The sequence below is a fragment of the Oryx dammah genome, unplaced genomic scaffold (assembly GCF_014754425.2).
Source record: "Oryx dammah isolate SB20612 unplaced genomic scaffold, SCBI_Odam_1.1 HiC_scaffold_2, whole genome shotgun sequence".
Classification (NCBI taxonomy): domain Eukaryota; kingdom Metazoa; phylum Chordata; class Mammalia; order Artiodactyla; family Bovidae; genus Oryx; species Oryx dammah.
The window spans coordinates 112405342-112428265 of record NW_024070186.1 but is presented as its reverse complement, the minus strand read 5'-3'; the positions used below and the strand labels follow the sequence as shown (position 1 = coordinate 112428265).

Below are 22924 nucleotides of genomic sequence, written 5' to 3'. Positions count from 1 at the left end.
GACCCACACCTAGAGGCCACCCTAGGACCCACACCTAGAGGCTCCCCTAGGACCCACACCTAGAGGCTCCCCTAGGACCCACAGCTAGAGGCTACCCTAGGACCCCAACTTCTACAAGTTCAAGACCTGGAGAAAGGTCATTCAGGAAACAAGTTATGTGCCTTTGTCTTTTTATCAAACTTGGTTTAAAGTTTCTAGCCTCTGAAGCCTTAGATATTTTGGAAATGAGTATAATTTTTTTTTTCATTTTACTTTATTCAACTCATTCATGTTATTTATAAAGAACAACTTCTACCACAACTACCAAATTTTAACTATGCATATGACAAGGACATTGTTGAATTTTGTTTGGTTAAAATTCATTTGTAATCCCATTGGTCTATACAAGAGTTCAGGATGAAATGAAAGTGTCTGCAGTGAACAAATATTCCATGAAATTCATATTTTTTTCCTTCTAATTTTACTGAGATATAATTGACACACAGTACTGTATAAGTTTAAGGTGTAGAGCACAATGATTTGATTTACATACATCATGAAATGATTTCCGCAGAGGCTGAGTGGACATTCATCATCTCATAAAGATGAAAAAGAAAAAAAAAATTTTCCTTGTGATCAGAACTCTTAGGATTTACTTCTCTAATGACTTTTACACATAACATATAGCAGTATTAATTGCATTTATCATGTGCACTTATTTATCTCATAATTGGAACTTTGTACTTCCATGTACGTGATATTTATATTTTACAAAATACATTATTATAGTTATTTGCTCAAGAGAAATATTTTCACAATGTCCAGTCCAATGGATTACATCAGAAAAGACTTCCTGACACATGTCTCTCCCTTGCAACGGCCTGAAAATACATTATTTTACACTGTGTCATTTACTCAAACCATAGTAGTGCAGAGAAGGCAGAAAGATGTTTGTGTGAATGGTAGAGTTCTTTCCAGCCCTTCTTGGGCCACACCAGGAAGGAATTTGCCTTGCTACACATTCCCAGGCTCATACAATGGGAAAGGCTTTATTCTTGGGAAGCTCTCATCTTTGTCTACTAAAGACCTGCCTCTAAATTTTGGATCTTCCATTTTTATACATCATACTTATTCACTGCCTACTTCTCCTTCCTGAGATGCATACTTTGTATTCATTTGTCATTCCTGTGACAGGAGGCGTACATCAATCCTTGCTGAGTGACTCGGGGGGACATTTTGAGCCTATATATTGTAAAAAGTTTTTTTTTCATTTATAGCCACTTTTGAAAGATTTCTCATTAAGCTTCCATTTTTAGTAAATCTTTGAATATGGTATTAAAAGTTATAAATCACTGTTTTGTCTGTAAATGTTATTTCTTATTTAGGGTCTTTCTTTGGTTTCTTGTCAGGTGTAGCTTATTTCATCAGAGAGCTACTGGCAGGGGGCTGTTCAAACTCTTCTTGCTCCATCTCCACCTGTAAGAAGATGAGGAGAGTAAAATACTGAAAGGGGACCGGATGTGTGAGATGACATGCAAAAGGCTTAAGCATGCAGTTTCATGAAAGCATTTGTCCATGAAGTGTGGACTTGTTATTCAGGTTCACAGCTACCCGAGCATTTTAGGGCTAGAGGGGACCTTCAGATCATCTAAGTGTCCCTATTCTGCAAAGGAGGAAAGGGCTGCCCACTTAGGGTAGTGACTTGCTTAGGTCAGAACCAGCATTTAGGTACTATAAATGATGATGTCTTCACATTATGGGAAGAAAAGCTAAACAAAACAAGACAGGATTCTGCTTTAGCACTTCCCTTTCAAGGGGTTCTCTCAAGTGTTTTAGAAACTCTTTGGCAGCTGACATGATCCCAGTTAGAGAAACAAAAGGAGTTAATTGCAGACTTCAAGTATGTGAGCTATTATTTTAAGAAAAATTTTCTCCAGATGTTTCCCACCTCCTTTGAGAATACAAAAGAGGAAATGAGTTTAAAGTTCAGCAAGTAAGATTCAGATTAGATGTTAGGAAATGCAGGTCTGTGAAGCCTGCAGTTGGTTATTTGGGAAGGTTGTGAAATCTCTTCTGGAGGACTTGTGGAATGTGCTGGTTGGCCATCCGTTTCAGAGGGGTTATGTGGGTGGCCTGTTTCTAGGGCAGAGGACACAACCTAATTGACATCTCAAGTTCTGTAAGTCCTGAGAGGTCACACTCTGCGTATGGCTAGTAGGTGGGGTTGTTGGCTCCGCTTAATTATAGTAGATTCAGGATTCATCAGTGAGGCACATATTCAAGTTCAGTTTTATATATGTATCAGTCCTAAGAGGTATAATTGGGCAGACTGACTAAATGCTTATTGGATTTTCTGCCCACTGCCTTTACTGGATTGATCGACTAATATCTGATGGTTTAGTTTCTTTGGGTTCCATCTCAGCATATTCACCTTGCCATCATTAATACCTCCCAAGCTTGTGTCCCTAGTCCAGAAAGCAAAAAGTAAGGGATCTAGTCCAGTATCTTATACTATATAATAGGGAAACTCTTTATTTCAATTAAAAAGGCAGCCTTGGAATTTGGAGGACAAGATGGAGAGAAGTGGAAATATAGTTAGATCTGTACCTGTTTATTCAATATATTGATGAATCTCCTATCAATAATCAAATAAGAAATAATTTTTAAAATTTTTATTGAAATATAGTTGATTTACAATGTTGTGTTAGTTTCAGGTATATAGCAAAGTGATTCAATTTATTTATATTTTTATGTATATAATTTATATATTTCTATATAATTTACATATGTATATATATTATATTCTTTTTCAGATTCCTTTCCTTAATAGGTTATTATAAAATACTTAGTATAGCTCCCTGTACTATACAGGAGTTCCTTGTTGGTTATCTACTTTATATATAGTTGTGTATACATTTTAATTCCAAACTCCTAATTTATCCCCTCCCCTTCTTCCCTTTTGGTAAACATAAATTTGTTTTCTGTCTGAGTCTATTTCTGTTTTGTAAATAAGCTTATTTGTATCACTTTTTAGTTTTCACACATAAGTGATATCATATGATGTTTGTCTCTTTTCAAGTAAGAATTTAAACTTTCTAACTTGGAATGTAACGGTCTTGATTTTCAGTAAAGTATTCAACTATTAATATATGAATACAGGATGGGGAGATACCATATGAAAGAGTTTAGCATTAAAAAAAGCCTAGTAAATGGATGAAAGATTAGTGAAATGTATCTGAAGTATGTTCATGGGACTGGCATAAAGTAAGTGCTAATATTATTATAACTTGGATGTTTATTTTCTTTCTTCCCCCAACCATTCTCCAGGTTTTCTCAAATATAGTCACTGATTTTGCCCAGTGCTAATATGGAGCATTTCTGAACTGTTTGTCTCAGTTCAGTTCAGTTCAGTTCAGTCGCTCAGTCGTGTCCGACTCTTTGCAACCCCGTGAATTGCAGCACGCCAGGCCTCCCTGTCCATCACCAACTCCCAGAGTTCACCCAAACTCATGTCCATCAAGTCGGTGATGCCATCCAGCCATCTTATCCTCTGTCATCCCCTTCTCCTCCTGCCCCCAATCCATCCCAGCATCAGGGTCTTTTCCAATGAGTCAACTCTTTGCATGAGGTGGCCAAAGTATTGGAGTTTCAGCCTCAGCATCAGTCCTTCCAATGAACATCCAGGACTGGTCTCCTTTAGGATGGACTGGTTGGATCTCCTTGCAGTCCAAGGGACTTGCAAGAGTCTTCTCCAGCACCACAGTTCAAAAGCATCAATTCTTCAGCACTCAGCTTTCTTCATAGTCCAACTTTCACATCCATACATGACCACAGGAAAAACCATAGCCTTGACTAGACAGACCTTTGTTGGCAAAGTAATATCTCTGCTTTTTAATATGCAATCTAAGTTGGTCATAAGTTTCCTTCCAAGGAGTAAGCATCTTTTAATTTCATGGCTGCAATCACCATCTGCAGTGATTTTGGAGCCCCAAAAAATAAAGTCTGACTCTGTTTCCACTGTTTCCCCATCTATTTCCCATGAAGTGATGGGACCAGATGCCTACCCTCAAAAATCCATTCCCCCCAAAGAATTAGGTTTTCTGAAGGTATCATCAGAAGAATAAGAGTTTCAAAAAGAGACTCACAGACTTAGAGAATGAACTTATGGGTGCTGGGGGAAAGGATGAAGAAAGGGATAGTTAGGGAGTTTGGGGTGAGTGTGTACATAACTGCTATATTTAAAATGGATAGCCAACGAGGACCTATTGCATGGATCTCTGCTCAATGTTATGTGGCAGCCTGGATGGGAGGTGAATTCAGGGGAAGAATATATATGTATGGCCAAGTTCCTTCACTGTTCACCTAAAACTATCAAAACATTGTTTGTCAATACAACAATGTTAATACATAATACAATGTAATACATAAGTTGTTAATATAGCTATCATTTCAGTTCAGTTCAGTTACTCAGTCATGTATCCAGCTCTTTGCAACCCTGTGGACTGCAGCACGCCAGGCTTCCCTGTCCATCACCAACTCCCAGAGTTTACTCAAACTCATGTCCATCAAGTCAGTGATGCCATCCAACCATCTCATCTTCTGTCGTCCCCTTCTCCTGCCCTCAATCTTTCCCAGCATCGGGGTCTTTTCCAATGAGTCAGTTCTTTGTATCAGGTGGCCGAAGTATTGTTCAGCTTCAGCATCAGTCCTTCAATGAATAGTCGGGACTGATTTCCTTTAGGATTGACTAGTTTGAGAACCCCATGAACAGTATGAAGAGGCAAAATACAGCTATACCCCAATACAAAATTAAAAGTTTTTTTTTTAAAAAAAGACAGAAGAAGAGTCTCTTCATCTCTGAGGACATGAAGGAGGGATTTTATAATAGGTATCCTATTATAAACAAGAAGAGCTCAATTGAAATGATGTTTCCCTTTCTTGACAATTTCTTCCTCCCCTGGAGATTCTCTTTCCTCTCTTTGTCATGCAGCAATCACAATCGCCTCCAGATTTCCCAACCAGGCCAACTCTCTGTACCTCTATTAGTATTGTTTCTATCTTTCTTTAAAACCCAGGTGCCAGCCCATCCAAGTGCAGAAGCTCAATTTCTACAGTAAAGTGGGTTTCAGAGCTCATCATCTCAACATCCGTACCACCCTCTCTTTTGTTTTCCTCCATATCATCCAACACACCACACATTTTTGTTTTTGTTTGTGTCCCCGTCAAAGCATAATCCTCAATTTGAAATAAAATATTAAAACTCTACATTTTTCATTGTAATGAGCAGATAAAAAGTATGCTGAGATAATGTTAAATTTGACAAAATTAGCATTAGAATACCAGTTAATATTAGAATATTAACCAAAACTGGTTAATATTCTAAAGGGCAACAAAACCATAACCTGAGTGGGTTTAATCAACAAATAGAGTTGTTAATGTCCTGTAATACTAATAAATTGTGCAACAAGTTACATATCCCTAGTTTGATGACCCTAAGGTGGGTTTATTGGCATGGCAATAAAAGATCATGTGACCATCTATCTTTTGCCTTAGCCAGTTTTGGGATACATTTCTTTCAGCCTTCTCTACCATTCACTAAAAGTAAGCTACCTGTGCACTGCCAGTTATGAATAAAAAAAGGTGGGTCTCCCCTATAAGCTGCTCAGATAATAAAAATTGCAAAAAAAAAAAAAAAGCTGCACAAGAAGGTAGTCAGCTACCTTAGGAATATTTCCATCACAATTAATATTCAAGTAGGAAATAGGCAAGTCTTCTGTCAACAACTGTTGTAGGAAGGATTCCAAACTGGGAATGAGGCTGAATTCGATTTTTTCTAAAGCCCCTATCAACACTGCAAGTTTTAATTGTAAGGATTCATCGATAAATATTGAGGAAGTCAAAGAATATCACACATTTTCCCTGTTCTCAGGAAACACGATTATATTGAGGTCTAGTGGGAAAAAAATAGAAAAAAAGCATAATGTTGGTTAGGACTGCATTTAACTTTTTGTTAAACTTTCAATAGTGCTAGCAGAATAATGATGTCTGAGGAGGCAGGTAGGGAAGACTTTACAGAAGAGGTAGGCATTGAGCCAACTAGAGGAATTATACGTGTTATGGGCTGAGTTGTGTCCCCCTGAAAGGAAGGGAACATACTGAAGTCTTAATTTCCCAGACTTCAGAACATGACTGCATTTGGAGATAGGGTCTTTAAGAGGAAATTAAATTAAAATGAGGCCAAACGGGTGGGCCCTAATCTCATGACTGGTGTCTTTATATGAAGAGGAGATTAAGACACAGACACATTAGAGGAAAGAGCAGGTGAAGACACAGGGAGTAGACAGTCATCTACAAGCCAAGAAGAGAGGCCTCAGAAGCAACTCACCCTACTAATACCTTTATCTTGGACTTCTAGCCTCCAGAATTGTGAGGAAATACATTTCTGCTGTCTCAGTCACTCAGTCTGGGGTCCTTTGTTATTGTAGCCCCAGCAAACCAATACAGTTGGGCTGAAATCTGGAGAGGGATTTAAAAAGAATAAGGATCGGGGACTTCCCTGGTGGTCCAGTGGCTAGGACTTTGTGCTCCCAGTGCAGGGAGCTCAGGTTTGATCCCTGCTCAGGGAAATAGATCCCACATGCTGCAACTAAAACAGTTCGTGAGCTGCAACTAAAGATCCACACGCCACAATGAAGAACAGAGATCCCAAGTGCTAAGCAAGAAACTAAGCCTTGGCACAGCAAAAAAAAAAAAAAAAAAAGAATAAGAATCCTCTAGAGAGAACAGGATACCCTAAATAAAGAGGCCAAAATGAGGACTGACATAGATGAGGAATAGAGTTTTCAAACGGGTTTACATTAATGTTGTATAAAACTATCTTGTAACTAATATAGCTATCTCTTGTAACTAATAGGACTCTTTTTTTCCAGTATTGTGTTTAAAGAGAGATATATAAAACTTTCAATCCTCACACCTCTATCCAAAACTTATTTCCTCAGAGATGTCTTCCCCTATTACCCTTCCAAAACAGCATCTGCCTCCCCAAGGCATTCTCACACCCTTTCCCCTTCTTTGTTTTCTTCACAGCATTTAAATTTGAGGTTGTTGTGTTGCTGTTTAGTTGCTCAGTCATGTCTGACTCTTTTCTACCCCATGGCCTGCAGCCCACCAGGTTCTTCTGTCCGTGGTATTTTCTGGGCAAGAATACTGAAGTAGGTTGCCATTTCCTCTTCCAAGGGATCTTCCTGACCCAGGGATCGAACCCACATCTCCTGCAATGTAGGCTGATTCGTTACCACTGAGCCATCAGGGAAGCCCCAAAATCTGAGATTACAAAATTTATCTTTAACTTGTTAATTACATGTCTCCCCAGGCTAGACTGTGCGTTCACGAGATCAGGGACTTAGCTCTCTAATTCACTTCTCTTGCTTCAATCTCCAAGCAGTTTGTAATGATTAGTAGCTGTCTCATAAATATCCATATCTAGTGAATAAATTGCCCTGAGAAGTGTAATCAACCATGAGAGAATTTTCTAAACAATCCTGCTGAATATTGGAGGAGAAGGGTCCTGCTTGACTTTCCCCTGTTTTAGGTGTGAATCTGAAGGCTTGAGAAACTACAAACCCTGTGTAACAGGGTGAGTAGAGGGCATAGAGGAGCACCAACTGGGAGCAGAATGAGAGGCTTGTCCACACCACAGAGGACATGGACACGCATACATACACATACAGACATGCTGGGAAGGGGAAAGTTGTCCATGTGAAAGGGAGAGTTGGATTTAGCACAAGGATTGATGAGATGGTTGGATGGCATCACCGACTCTATGGACATGAGTTTGAGCAAGCTCCGGGAGTTGGTGATGGACGGGGAAGCCTGGCGTGCTGCAACCCGTGGGGTTTCAAAGAGTCAGACACGACTGAGCGACTGAACTGAACTTGAAGCCTTAAATACTTAAACATTCTTTCAGAGAGCAAGCCATAATCTCATGAGGATCAACGTACTAAGAAAATGCTGAAGAGCGTCTAAAATAATACAGATCACACTTTTCTCTTATTTACATTGCAGGTTTCACATGAGGAAACTGAAACTCTCTGCAGCAACCCAGCCCAAATATAGGGAAGCATTTAGGGCTGTTCAGAATGTTAGGACTGGCAACTCCCACCCCAGAATGAATAACTGTCTTGGTTCAGCTGTTCTGTTTTCCCATATTTAACAAGTACATTTTAATGGCCATTATTGTTTTCTTCATGTTAGGTTTATCATTATTGCAGTTAACCTCAGATTTACTTTGGCTAGCATCTTTCTTTGAAAGTCTTTGACGTTTCAGTTGGTTTTGATTTGTCTCTTTGGTCACACTCCATTAATAATAACTTAAATGTGAATAGTGCTTTTCACCCTACAAAGAATTCATATTATCATGTATGCCCTTCAACAGTGCTGTGGGAGAGGCGGAGATCATAATTTCTGTTTTACAGGCAGGTAAACTGAGACGCAGTGAAGATTAGGGACTTGCAGAAAGTCATGAACATGGAGAATGACAAGGCTATGCCTCAACTCCTGGCCTTTTGGCTCCTTCTACAATGTATGACATGACACCCATCACTAAGTCTGCCTGGCTGGCAAAAATCCAGTGTCCACACACAGCATGTATGTACATGCTCACGGGCACACACATACCACCTATCAGTTTCCAAATGGAAATCCAAGAAAACATCAAATAGAACTCACAGGATTATTGTGTTCTACATCCTTAGGGGGCAAAAAGAGGCAAGAAAACCCATTTCCACCATTTCTCCCCAGCAGGAATTCTGAGGCTCCCTCTTCCTACCAGGTGTTTGTGCAGTGTTACACAAGTCTGATGTTCTTTTGAGTGATTTGGGGAGAACCTCCACAACACTTTGACCACCAAAAATATCCTCAGGGACAAGCGGGAAATGAGTAAGGATAAGTCAAGTGCTAAATTCTAACCAGGGCCTCTGTGTAAATATTCGCACTAAAACTGAACAAAGTTTATTTAAATAAAGATCCAGAGAAATGGCAGATGGCAGACCGAAAGGGGTGGTTTTCAGCAGAAACAGGCCAAGTCTGTGAGAGGAAATAATCATAGCTGAGCAGAATTCCAGTGGGCCTCTGATATTCAACTGGCCTTCTTCTAGGAATTCACCCCTTTCCAATTCTCCAGTGTTTCATTAGGCTGTCCTGGTTTGAAGATTATTAAGTAAATCCAACACATCCACTGAACTGAAGGAAAGGTGAAGGACCAGGCATGCTAACTTACTACAAAGAACAAGTTTAGGGTTTGATAATGAAACTCATTAACCACCAAAGGTAGAATTAAGTCCCGGTTACACATCACCAGATATTACCAAGTTATTTCTAGTATGGATTACCATTGTCAACTCTCTAATGACTACCTGAGACATTGAATGTTAGAATCAGATGGGGCTTAGAGAACAGAGTCTCATTTTTAACAAAAGAAGAAGCTGAAGGGATTTGTTCAGATACACAAAACTACGATGAATTTATGGTCTTCTGCATGAAAAAAGTAAGGAATAGTGGCGTGTAGAATAAGTGTAGTTTGTCTTATATGGGTGCATATTAAATGTGCATCTTCATAGATTATCTCTAGAAAATACAAAGGAAAATGTTACTTCAAAGGGAAGGGATTTTAGACACTAAAGAACAAAAGTGAGAGGAAATTTTATTTTCTTGATATCCCTTGCTACTCATTAATAGGTCACACATCTGTCACTCCTACTAAAACAGTGTAAGTTTCCTGATGGCAGGACCTATTGACCATATTAGAGTTATCTTTGTAATCCATGGACAGGCATCTCACTGTATCTGCTAAGTACTCAATGAGCCATTGTTGAGTACTTAGAACAGATGTTCTTTTTTCATCTAAAATAAATTTGACTATTACCGAGTATAAATCAATATTATTTTTGTGACTCTTTCTAAATGGTTTATAACAATTAATCATTCTTATAAGGACATAAAATAACAGCTTTCTGTCTTCTCCTATTTATAGTACACTTGAAACAAATAGTTCTTAAAGACTATTCTGATTTATGAAATAGAGAAAGTTTTATAAATCTTTTTGCTGACAGATATTTCTTCATTTTTCCCCCCGGAAGGGGGAGAGATGATTAGTATATTTTTAAAAATTTTAATGCAATGAATTTAATGGTAAAGGTTCTTATTAAATATTTTGTTAGGTGCTTTTTATTAATCAGTTCTATAGCCTGTTCACACTCTCAGCATTACACTTGAATAAGATCTTACATCGTCAACGCACATTTTCTAAGAAGTGGAAAACTAAGATCCAGGATTAAGTAAGGCAGAAACAAAGAAAACAAACTCTCAGGAGAATGGAAATTAAAATTTGTAGACACAAGTTTATTCAAAGTTTTCCAGAAGACATTTACATTAAACATTGTGAGAAACTTGCCACTTCTCCTCCAGCACCTCCCCTCCTCTCCGTGTCTGTCTGTGTGTCTCTCTCTGCAGCATTACCACGACACTCTATTTCGTTAAGTCCTTTAATAAGATAGGAGAACAAAGCTTTCTGTGTGGTTTTAGATCTGGGAGTAATGGAGCTGACTTTGATGTGCATCACACTTGCCCTCTAGTGGGAATTCGTGAAAACTGCAGTTCCCTGGGCTGTTCCATCTTCAGCCCTGGGTGTCTCCAAACAGATGGTTTCTCAAGCTCTTTTTAATAAACAGATAAGCCGCACTTATATTTATTCTATCAATTACTAATTTTCAAAGGGTGCTATTAAAAGGCTTAAAACAGTTTATCCTTGTGAGTAGTTAAACATCTTTCATTTATGCAACAAATTTGCTTTGAAAACTCCTTTATTTCATAATAGTACAAAGATAAACTTCAGTGATTTCCAGGTCCAATTAACTGAATTCTAAACAAATGACTTCACAGTACATAATTAGAAGAAAGAAATGATATCCTTGTGTGTGTGTAATTATAATGGCGATTTTTTTTTTTAATGACATTTGGGGGCTGTCACATGAAGTACTTTCTTTCCAAATCAGAAGATGTCTTTGGTTTTTATTGTCCTTGTTTGCTCTTTAACCTCTACACATGTTTATAACCCCACCAAGTTCAACCAAGGCTGAGATTTCTTTTTGCTCTGCCATCTTCAATGCACAGTTTTCACTCTATAGCCCAAGACATGTCCACTCCCCTTTACAGCCTTTTTGGAAGCTGTGCCCATTATGGCTATACCCAACAGGCCAGAATTTTGTCACGTGCCCACATCTAAATGAAACATCTTCGGTCTAGGCTTGCTTCACTCCAGCTTAGAATCAGAGGTGCCAATACTATGGAAAAAGGCTGAGGTCATGTTCAGAGACAACTAGCAGGCTCCCCATAGCCTGCTTTTGTTTAGTCACTAAGTTGTGTCTGACTCTTTTGCAACCCTATGGACTGTAGCCCGCCAGGCTCCTCTGTCCATGGAATTTTCCAGGCAAGATACTGGAATGGGTTGTCATTCCCTTCTCAGGGCATCTTCCTGGACCAGGGATCAAACTCAAGTGTCCTACATTGGGAGGCGGATTCTTTACCACTGAGCCTCCAGGGAAGTCCCCACCCATAGAATACAATCTCACCAATTGCCTTCATTTGGTAGATCCTACTCTTTCCTGGATTTTGTCTGTTTTCTATTGAAAGGTGATATTTTCCTTTTTATTTTTCTTCCACTCATGAGGTTCTGCTGATAAAGACTATGTACGCTTCCTTTTCTTTCTCAAGTAAACTCTGGGCACCCGGCCGGCTGGTTTTCACCATCTTGGTGCGTGTCTTCCTCCACAGGTGATGGCTGGACCACCTTCCCCTCTGCAGCTGCTGGGAGTCCTGCTCACCCTTTCCGTGGGCTCCGTCCGGCTCATCCAAGCTGGTGCCTATTATGGAATCAAGCCGCTGCCACCTCAAATTCCTGCTCAGATCCCACCGCAAATTCCGCAATACCAGCCCCTGGGCCAGCAAGTACCTCATATGCCTTTGGGCAAAGATGGCCTGAACGTGGGCAAGGAGCTGCCCCACATGCAGTATGGCAAAGAGTATCCACACCTACCCCAATATAGGAAGGAAGTTCAGCCAGCACCGAGAATGGGCAAGGAAGCAGCACCCAAGAAAGGCAAAGGTAACACACTTCGGTATTGCTATAAAATAGCAGCCTCAACAAATCCCAAGTAATGAGGTGGGGGTGGCGAGAACTAAATCTGGGGTGTTTTTATTTTAGCCTGTATGTCTGACTTTCATTAAATGCCTACTGTGTTCTAAACTCTATCCTTGAAAAAGTTCAACTCTTAAAGAAAGACAAAGTTCCCATTTTATGTTGTGCTTTATTTCACCAGCATCAAATGGCACAAGACGGATTTAATAACAAATAGTTCATTCTGTTATTCATTATTTCTTTATTCAAACACACAACTAATGAGCATCTCTTCCCCTGTCAGGCTCTCAGCTAAACGCTGAAGGATTAAGCACTGGGGCGGGGGGGGGGGGGTATATATATATATATATATATAATATATAAATTATATATATATATATGACGTCAGTCTTCAGAACTAGGAGAGAAATGTGGTAAGAACCTGTGGTGTTAAAAAAGAAAATCATATGTAGCTAGATGCCAGATAAATGTGCTTTTAAGACAGCTCTAACGAAGGGGCTACACATGTCAGTCAATAAATCAACAGAAGGAGCCTGAAGAGCAGAGACAGCGTCTAGAGACGACACCTGAAAATCTCTCCATTACTTTCTAGGCATATTCATTAGTTATTCAATACCTGCTAAATACATATCATTGTATTTTAGAGACATTTTCTTCTTTTTTGGCCACACCACACAGCTTATGGGATCTTAGTCCCCCGACTAGGGATTGAACCCCGGGCCCTCGGCTGTGAAAGTGCTGAGTTTTAACCACTGGACCACAAGAGAATTCCCAAGAGATATTTTCTTATACACTCAGTTGGTTTATAAGAAACCTAGGAAACCTTGCACTTGCAGGAAAGGAATTGCAATCTGAGCAGCAATTCCCTTTGAGAAATGGACGCCATTCCCAATGGTCCCCGCAAAAGCAGGAGCTCTACTTCCAGGGAACTGTGGGGTTTGGAGCCAGTAGGCCTGGGTGCCCAGAGGCCAGAAATGAGAGAAACCTAGTCATTCAACCTCTCTGAAACCACTTTTCTTCATCTGTAAAGTAGGATTTTGAGAAAGTTGATGACATAAGGTAAGTACTAAATAAATGTTAAAGCTGCCTAAGAACTCTGAGTTGCTACAGCTGGTCATTCAACAAAGCCTAACTAAGGACAGAGCATACTCCAGGCACAGGCTGGACACTGGGGATTCCTGATGAATATGACATGACCTTGCCCAAGACACTCCAAGACACAGGAGCTACACAACCCCTGCTTAGAAATGGCACACCTTAATCATATATAGTAATGTCTATTAGGGGAGCTTCCCTGGTGGCTCAGAGGATAAAGCATCTGCATTGCACAAAAGAAGTATTTCTTTCCTTTAGGAGCTATATTTCTTCTCTTTAGGAGCTGATATTCCACTTGGGGGATTACTCAGTCATTTGTTTTCCTTCCTTTCTTGAATGGCCTGCTTGGATTTTGAAACTTCCTGTACTTATTCAGATGGGTACCAGATTGCAACTGAGGAATTTAGAAAAATTATGAGTTCTGTGGTTCTGTTTTGTTCCCTGACAGTAGGTCAGTGAAAAATACAACAGCAGGATTAAGATGCAACTAATGGTTAAAAATAAGACTTTGGGACAATGAAATTTCCTTTCTTGATGTTATTCCTTACTCCCAGTAGCATGGGAAATCCAGAGTTTTGTTTCTCTGCAAAGCATTGCTTAGTCAGTGTAACAGCACGTGCTTTGTATTTTGATAACAATTCGAGAAAGCATAATGCCTTTCATACATCTTATCCAATCTTGAAATGCAAGTGTATTACACTTGCCATACAGATAAGCAAGCAAAGATGCTGATGGCTTAAGTAACCCAGTCAAGATCTCATTTCAAGGCCAGAAAGAGCTTCTTGCTTCTAATCCCAGCTAGGTTCCTTATCTGTACTGCTTATCATCCTAAAATACCTAATTCATTTCTCCTGTTCCGAAACCAAATTTGCAAGTGAGAAATAGCTTATTAAATTAAAGAAATATCTGAGGCTTAGGAAATCCTATAGCATATTAAAGAAATTAAATAAATCAATTTGACTCCAGAGGACAGATGTTTAAGATGTCATTAAACCACATACAAAATAAAATGCTTCTATTCTTTCCTGTGTCCACATCATAATGACCATCATCCTATGTCATACTATACTTCAGCACAAGAGAAAACATTATTTTACCATATATTATTATATTTAAAACTCAAGGACATAGAAAAATACAAGTAGGGATAAAACAGAAAAAATAAAAATGGCTCCAACATTGTTTAAAGTACACACACACACACACACACACACACATATACACTTAGATGTATATATAGAACACATGAGATGGAAATACACATAAATGTCAAGCAATTATCTCTGAGTAGTGGAGCTTATACACAACTTTGATTTTTCTTTATCCTTCTTTGAACTCTTTATAGTGAACACACCATAATATTTCCAAGTTTGTACTGGGAAAAATATTTCTTCATTATTTGTTAGTTTTTTTACTTAACCTAACACTGATAAAAGCAGCTGCAGACATCAGTTCTCAAAACAGTATCTCAAACATGACAAAGAAATTAACAGCTTAACTGTCCGTTAAATACAGATCATATAGTCCCGGAATATGAACATATTACTCCTCATCTTTTCTCTTGATAATTAATGGGCCAAAGTGTCAGAACTAAATAATGATTGAAAGGAAGTGAAGGATGATCCGTGTTAATCTCTCTCTTTCTCTCCCCCCTCCCTTCCTTGTGCCTCCTCCCTTTTTCTCTCTCCCTTTTCCGGTAGAAATACCATTAGCCAGTCTGCGAGGCGAGCAAGGTCCCCGTGGAGAGCCTGGCCCAAGAGGACCACCTGGGCCCCCTGGTTTACCAGGTCAGGGGATACCCGGAGTCAAAGGAAAACCAGGGCCACAGGGGTATCCAGGAATTGGAAAGCCAGGTATGCCTGGAATGCCAGGAAAGCCAGGAGCCATGGGAATGCCTGGGGCCAAAGGTGAAATTGGACCCAAAGGGGAGATCGGACCCATGGGGATCCCCGGACCGCAGGGGCCTCCCGGGCCTCACGGACTTCCTGGCATCGGAAAGCCAGGTGGGCCAGGGTTACCGGGGCAACCAGGTGCCAAAGGTGAGAGAGGACCCAAAGGACCACCAGGCCCTCCAGGCCTTCAGGGTCCTAAAGGAGAGAAGGGTTTCGGGATGCCAGGTCTGCCAGGCCTGAAGGGTCCTCCAGGGATGCATGGCCCTCCTGGCCCTGTAGGACTTCCAGGAGTGGGTAAACCAGGGGTGACAGGCTTCCCTGGGCCCCAGGGCCCCCTGGGAAAGCCAGGCCCTCCTGGCGAACCTGGGCCACAAGGCCCTATCGGGGTCCCAGGGGTTCAAGGACCCCCTGGGATACCTGGGATTGGCAAACCGGGCCAGGACGGGATCCCTGGGCAGCCAGGATTTCCAGGTGGTAAAGGGGAGCAAGGCCTGCCAGGGCTGCCAGGGCCCCCGGGCCTTCCAGGGGTCGGGAAACCAGGTTTCCCTGGACCCAAAGGTGACAGGGGTGTCGGGGGTCTTCCTGGGCCTCTGGGACCCAGAGGGGAGAAAGGACCGGTAGGCGCTCCGGGACTGGGGGGTCCCCCAGGGGAGCCAGGCCTGCCCGGAATCCCAGGGCCTATGGGCCCTCCAGGGGCTATCGGTTTCCCTGGACCCAAAGGAGAAGGTGGGGTTGTGGGGCCACAGGGGCCACCAGGACCGAAGGGTGAGCCAGGGCTTCAAGGCTTCCCAGGAAAGCCAGGCTTCCTTGGTGAAGTGGGGCCCCCTGGCATGAGGGGCTTACCAGGTCCCATAGGGCCCAAGGGGGAGGCTGGGCTCAAAGGCTTGCCGGGACTACCGGGTGCCCCAGGGCTGCTTGGACCAAAGGGAGAGCCAGGAATCCCAGGGGATCAGGGTTTACAGGGCCCCCCAGGCATCCCAGGGATTGCAGGCCCGAGTGGCCCCATTGGACCCCCTGGAATTCCTGGCCCCAAAGGAGAACCCGGTCTCCCAGGGCCCCCGGGGTTCCCTGGAGTAGGGAAGCCTGGAGTAGCAGGACTTCATGGCCCCCCGGGGAAGCCTGGTGCCCTCGGTCCCCAAGGCCAGCCCGGCCTTCCGGGACCCCCAGGCCCTCCGGGGCCCCCAGGACCCCCAGCTGTGATGCCCCCGACACCACCACCCCATGGAGAGTACCTGCCAGATATGGGGCTGGGAATCGACGGAGCGAAACCCCCGCACGCCTATGGGGCTAAGAAAGGCAAGAATGGAGGAGGGCCGGCCTATGAGATGCCCGCGTTCACCGCTGAGCTGACGGCGCCTTTCCCGCCCGTGGGGGCCCCGGTGAAGTTCGACAAACTGCTCTATAACGGCAGACAGAACTACAACCCGCAGACGGGCATCTTCACCTGCGAGGTCCCTGGGGTCTACTACTTTGTATACCACGTTCACTGCAAGGGGGGCAACGTGTGGGTTGCTCTGTTTAAGAACAACGAGCCCGTGATGTACACGTACGACGAGTACAAGAAGGGCTTCCTGGACCAGGCGTCCGGCAGCGCGGTGCTGCTGCTCCGGCCCGGGGACCGGGTGTTCCTGCAGATGCCCTCTGAACAGGCCGCGGGACTGTACGCCGGGCAGTACGTCCATTCCTCCTTTTCAGGATATTTATTGTATCCCATGTAAAAAAAGAAAACAAGAAAGAGAGAGATTTAATAGAAGAAAAGAAAATGATGCACCCCCAAAATCCAAATGAGAAACATAATTGCTTCGAAACATTTATATAGTTGGAAAGTTATATTTAAGTGAAAATTTGAACCGTCATGTACAAGTAAAAACTAAGATGCATGCTTAGTGCTCTGCACGGCGGCCTGTGATTGAAAATGATGGGATAGATTTATGTATCAAGTACTGACACTTGTGTTGTACCCACTGGAATTGTATTAGCTGCTTATGTTATGTGCTTCCATGATAACCTGCTTATTCAGATCAAAGTATTTCAGTATGAAAGAGCATCATAGATAATGAAAGTCACTCACTCATATTGTTTACTTTAAAATATTTATAAATATGGCTTAAAGAAATGTCAGTGATAACAATTACATACCGTATTTACTTGCATAATTTCCTCTGTATTTGTGCAGATATTTTGCCCTGGGATGTGGGGGTGTCCTGCAGTGCTCTTCCCCAGTGAGACGGGGACGAAGAACCAGGGTAGGGCTTTAGTCCACAGGATATTTCACCCCTGTTGGAGGCTGTGTCTTTTACAAGAGCTCTACTCAGAATTGTATGTCTGGTGTCCCTAGAAGAACAACTGTAATGCAGTTACTTGTGCCTTCTCTGTACCGAGCACTGGATGAGACACTTTTGCAGGGCTTAAGATAGTGTCCCACAAGAAACTAACAAACCAGCTGGGAGACATGAGCGGAAAGTAACTCATTTGTTCCTTTTTTTTTGCTTGTATTTTTCTTTCCTGTGAGTTTTTTCTTCTTTCTTCCTGTCTCCATGTAACTTACACTATGAATCAACTAATATAAACACCTAGAAGTCATAATAAAAAAAAAAAAAAAACCCTCTCCCCGCTGAACTTTCCAGTCTTGTGGAATGTTCATTATCAACAGCAGTTCTTAACTGTGTTTACATGCATATAATAATCCCCTTCCTCTGCCTACACACACAAATAACTACAATGAGGTTTCATCCATGAAGGGGATATCAGTACTTTTTAGTACCCATTGAATTTCAATGAAATTTCCCTGCGTAGTATACCATACAAATCAGTGTGTCGTCTGAGGTTCCAGAGTGAATTTCCTAAATCTAAGCTATCCTTTACTTGGGGAAAGAAAAGGGAGTTTCAGAATTATATAGGAAAATAAATTTTTCTGAAAAAATAATTTCTGAAGTCTTAAATTAACAAATGGATGTTACTTCCTGCTGTAAGGACTAAAAATGCAGGAAGCAACTTGTGGAAGAGCTATGTGGAATGTTAAACGGCAAAGACAGCCCATGCTTTTTATGTCACCCCACAAGTACAAGAATCAATACAATTTTAAAGAGAAAAATACATATTTTTCCAGGTTTTCACTTAGTTACATACTAATTGCTTTGCACATTAAAATCTGGTCTCAAAACACAGACTAAGCATTTCAAGTTGGCTGGGAGTATGCTGCTGACACTAAAAGCCACTGCGGGGAATAATGTGGGGCTATGGTGGTGAAGTCTTGTATCTTCTCCTCAAAATTAAGAGTGAGGAAACAAGGTGATAGGTACAGATGGGAAAATACACAAATAAATACGGTATAAACACACATGGAATTGTGTCTACGTGAAATCAGAATCATCTGAACCATCAAGAATGTTCTCCTCAGCCTAGTAGCTGTCTTTTCCCTCTTTTCCTTATATGGTATACAAGCACCATTTGTTCTCAATTCGTCAGAATGAGAAGTGAGTTCATTACCACGTGTCTTCTTACTCATGGCTAAATGTATGACAAACTTTTCCCATCAAAAACATATCCCACTCAACCTTCATTTTCAAAGCAGACAGCGCGGATGTGGCCAAACATCTTCTGGGTTGGTTTTGAGGATGCTGGTTGTGGGCCAATGGCTACGAAGGCCACTTGGGTCCACTGGGTTCCATCTGCTGAATAGCTGCATGGAAATGGCTCAGAAGCAAGTCAGCTCAGCTCATTTATAAAACTATATTTATCTGTGCATGTATGGGCTTTCTATTTCCACAAAGAGAGAAAGTACCTCTTTAGTCAAAACCAAATTTCACTTTTCAAATACCTTCCAACTTATTTATTGGTTGTTATTCAATTGCCTCTGTGTGTGTATGTGTGTGTATGTGTGTGTGTGTGTATTATCAGGCATATGCTTCTAACTTTTAGACAGGAGAGGAGCAAAATCTATGCCAGATACTGTGTATTCTATTATACAATGGTGCTAATCTCAGAGCTAAATGAATTACTCCATTTAATTTAAAAAAGAGTTTTAAGTAATTATCTATGTATCTGTGTTTCCCTTTAGAGTGTTACACATCGTGTTAACACACTTGAGTGTAAAAGCAGATGAAACAAACACATGTGCTAAAGTATAGGGACAGTGCTACAATTCCTAGTAATTCAAAATTAACTAGAACCTTTCCATGTGAAATGGACCAAACTGACAATATTGTTATTTCAATACAGAGTTTTGATGCAGGGTGACATCCCACAGGGGAGAAGAATGTCTGCAGTGGGTGACTGTTCTCAAATATTTTACAGATAACCATGAATGGTGAACAGACTGGTAACTTTTTTTGAGTTTCCATGATAGATTTGAGACATGTCAATAACAAATCATTTTTGTATTTAAATTTTGTACTGATTTGAAAAAAAGAGTCTTATTAAATACCTTTAAAAGTATGTTTCTCATCTTGTTCATATCACTCAGCTGACACTGTCTGAACTTCATAACTGTTTATCCCCTAACGTGTTAATTAGCTGCTGAAACAGATACCTAACATAATCCTAGCTTGAAAGTGAAAGTGTTAGTCGCTCAGTCATGTCCGACTTTTTTGTGACTCCCATGGACGATAGCCTGCCAGGCTCCTCTGTCCATGGAATTCTCCAGGTAAGAATACTGGAGAGGATCGCCATTCCCTCCTCAAGGGGATCTTTCCAACCCAGGGATCGAACCTGGGTCTCTTGCACTGCAGGAAGATTATTTACTGACTGAGCCACTAGGGAAGCCCCAATCCTGGATTAATGGAGACAATTCTTTCTCTCTGACAGAGCAGCTGCAAGTGTAAGCAGGCTGGGGTTGCTGCGGCAGCCCCAGTCAGGGCCCCAGGCTCCTGTCGCACTGCTCTTCCACCCTGCGGGTGTGGCCCTCATCTCCAGGGGCCAGGAGAGCAAACCACTGCAGCCCTGCTCCAGTCCGTGGGAGGGAGGACAAGTCAGGAAGGGGAGAGCATGCTTCCTTCCTAAGAACTCAACTGAGGGGTTGCTGAAATCACCCACCCACATCCCATGCTCTGAATTTAGTCACATTGCCACAACCAGCTGCAAGGGAGTGTGGGAAATGGAGTATTTATTTAGGGTAACCACATGTCCAGCTAAAAATCACAGGTTCTATTAATACAGAAGAAAGGGTAACAGATTTTGGGGGACAATTAGCTGCTGCATCTGTCACATCCATCTCAAAAGGAAAAACTGCCACAAATTTCTTTTCTCCCCACGCATCACCTCCCCCTACACACACACACACACACACACAAAACTGATCTGTAAGTACTAAATTCTGTCACCATTTGCCATACCAGACACACAGATTTTGAAGGGAGATAGTGGTGGGTGGAGCTTCAGATGGGAAGCGACCTGTTTCAAGAACTTAAGGGTCTTAATAAGCATCACTGATAAGGAACGAATTCTTTCGTGATGACTTATCAAGCTCCGAATGATCATAACTTATCACGTAACTTATTATAAAGGCATCATTCAATAAGCAACTATGGAGCACCAGTCGTGGCTTCCATCTGAAAGCTCAAGACAACAGTTTCCATTTCCACGTGGCCCAAATGACTAAAAGCTCTTCCATAACATGGACCAGTTATCTCCCGTGCACACAGTGCTGGTCACAAAAGTCAACGGAAGGATGGATACAGGAGACAGAGGCAGGAAGGAATAAATGGCTGGAATTCAGAATGCTGGACGAGCAGAGCAAATCCATTATTATTATGTGTCTACTGTATCCTTTTACGTTAAAACACAGCACAGAGTAGCCCCTACTTTGGTATTACCAGGCAATGTGAGGGGCACATCAGGAAGAGAAAACATGACCATTCTTTCAAAAGGTACCATCTGTTTAGAGGGTATCAAGGTTTGTTAAACAAGTTGATTTCCAGGTGATCTGCAAACAAGGGTGGTATACAGCTCACTGGATGCATACGTGCCAGCGAAGTTCAGAAAAAGGAAGGCCATTCCATGCTGCTCTCTTCCTGGGAATGCTTCTCTGACCTGTCTGCTTCTCTGATTTACCCCTGGTGAGGGGTAAATCCTCTTCAGCCCTTGGGACACACACAAGCATCGCCTCTCCTTCTGACCTTGCCTATACAATCTTCCGTCGCTTCACTTTTCCTGCTGGTCACTGAACTGTCTGTCTCCCCTACTGAGAGAGTGTAAGCTTCTTGAGAGCAGGCACCTCATGGTTTCATCTTTGCATCCACAGCTCATCATAGAGTACTGGTCCAGCACCAGCTTGGAGGAATAAAGAATCTCTCAGGGCTGCTGTGGGAGGTAGTGCTAAACTTGATGTGAGGTGTGACTGAATCCAGCTCGAAGACTATACAGAAGATTATATGTTCCAAGCTTATTTAGAAGCCTAATGTGAGATGAAATCTAATCTCAGGTAGTTTTATTTTTGAGAAGATGACTTTTAAAGAAATCATCTTTAATTTGATAGAATTTGGATGAATGGAGCATAGGGCATCCCAAGAAGAACAGCCTCTCTTCCTCTCATAGAAGAGGAAACTGGTATTGTGTGTGTGTGTGTGTGTGTGTGAGAGAGAGAGAGAGTCAGAAAGGGCAGGGGTAGGGTGGAGGAAAGAGCAGAGATAAGGGAAATGGCCTGACTAATGGCACCCCACTCCAGTACTCTTGCCTGGAAAATCCCATGGACGGAGGAGCCTGGTAGGCTACAGTCCATGGGGTCGCACAGAGTCGGACAAGACTGAAGCGACTTAGCAGCAGCAGCAGCAGCAGCAGCAGCAGACCAGAAGTATTACTCAAAAAATAAAAGGAAATATTTAATATTTAAAAGTAGAATCACATGATGCAGGGCTTTACATATAGGGAAGATACATTTATATTTTATCTAATATGCAATAAGACATTGTAGGTCCTTAAGCAGAAAAAATGGTATGAACATAAGCATTTTAGAAAAGTTACTTTGATAATTCTATGGAGAAGCTATGATACAGGTAACAAAACCACTGAATAGACCAGAACAGCTTTAATCCAGGAATGGGATGATGGGTTGATGGTTGAGGGAGCCTAAACAAGTCTCAAGAGTGAGAGTAAATGTCAGGTCAGTGTCAGGGTTTAAGGACTGCATAACCATGGAGCTATCTCAAGGGCTAGGAAATGGAATGAAGAAGAACTGGAAACTGAAGAGAGACAGTCGACAGACTGAACTGAACCTGGGGACAATCCCAGAATGGCCTTATGAGGGAGGTGGAAGTTTGACTCCAAGATGGTTTCCTCTCACTGATACACTTGGAAAATAGAGACGGTGCCCCTGATAGAAACAGGCAGTCTCGGAGGGGAGCCTGCTCCAGGCAGGGAAAGAATAGATGCTTGGTTTATACACGGACTTGTGGGATCTGTCTGTGCTCCAGACATGTATTTGCTGAGAAGATAAAGGGTGGAGCCATGAGCCTGGAGAGAGACCTGGTGGCCTATGGTAACAAGAGGGAGAGAAAAGACTCACTCAAAGTCAGTGGCACCATTTGCAGACGAAAATGATTGAACTGCTTTAAGATCTCCCTTACTCGTTGCAGGAATGTATTTGACAAATCCTTTCATCATAGATACAGCAAAGGGAAATGTCATCCCAACCCACATGGAATTACGATGAATTCCAAATACACACGGCCAACAGAGTGCAAATCAATCATGTTTTACTATATTTCAGAAAAGTTTTTCTTTTTAATGGTTCTTGTGACTCTAAAAGTAAATATCATGCTCATTCCAT

General features: G+C 41.8%; 1 protein-coding gene across 2 annotated transcripts in view; it reads left to right on the top strand.

The window, feature by feature from the left end:
* Positions 1–19596, top strand: part of COL8A1 (collagen type VIII alpha 1 chain) — a 166000-nt gene extending 146404 nt beyond the window's left edge. The window contains exons 3-4 of one of the 2 annotated variants that reach the window (XM_040226103.1): positions 11809–12139; positions 14968–19596. In XM_040226103.1, the coding sequence (XP_040082037.1) occupies positions 11812–12139; positions 14968–16877 (2238 nt within the window). In that variant the 5' untranslated portion in view covers positions 11809–11811 and the 3' untranslated portion in view covers positions 16878–19596. Of the gene's footprint in view, positions 1–11807; positions 12140–14967 lie in introns of those variants that run through there. The other variant, XM_040226111.1, reaches the window with a different exon arrangement.
* The last annotated feature ends 3328 nt before the right edge of the window (positions 19597–22924 follow it).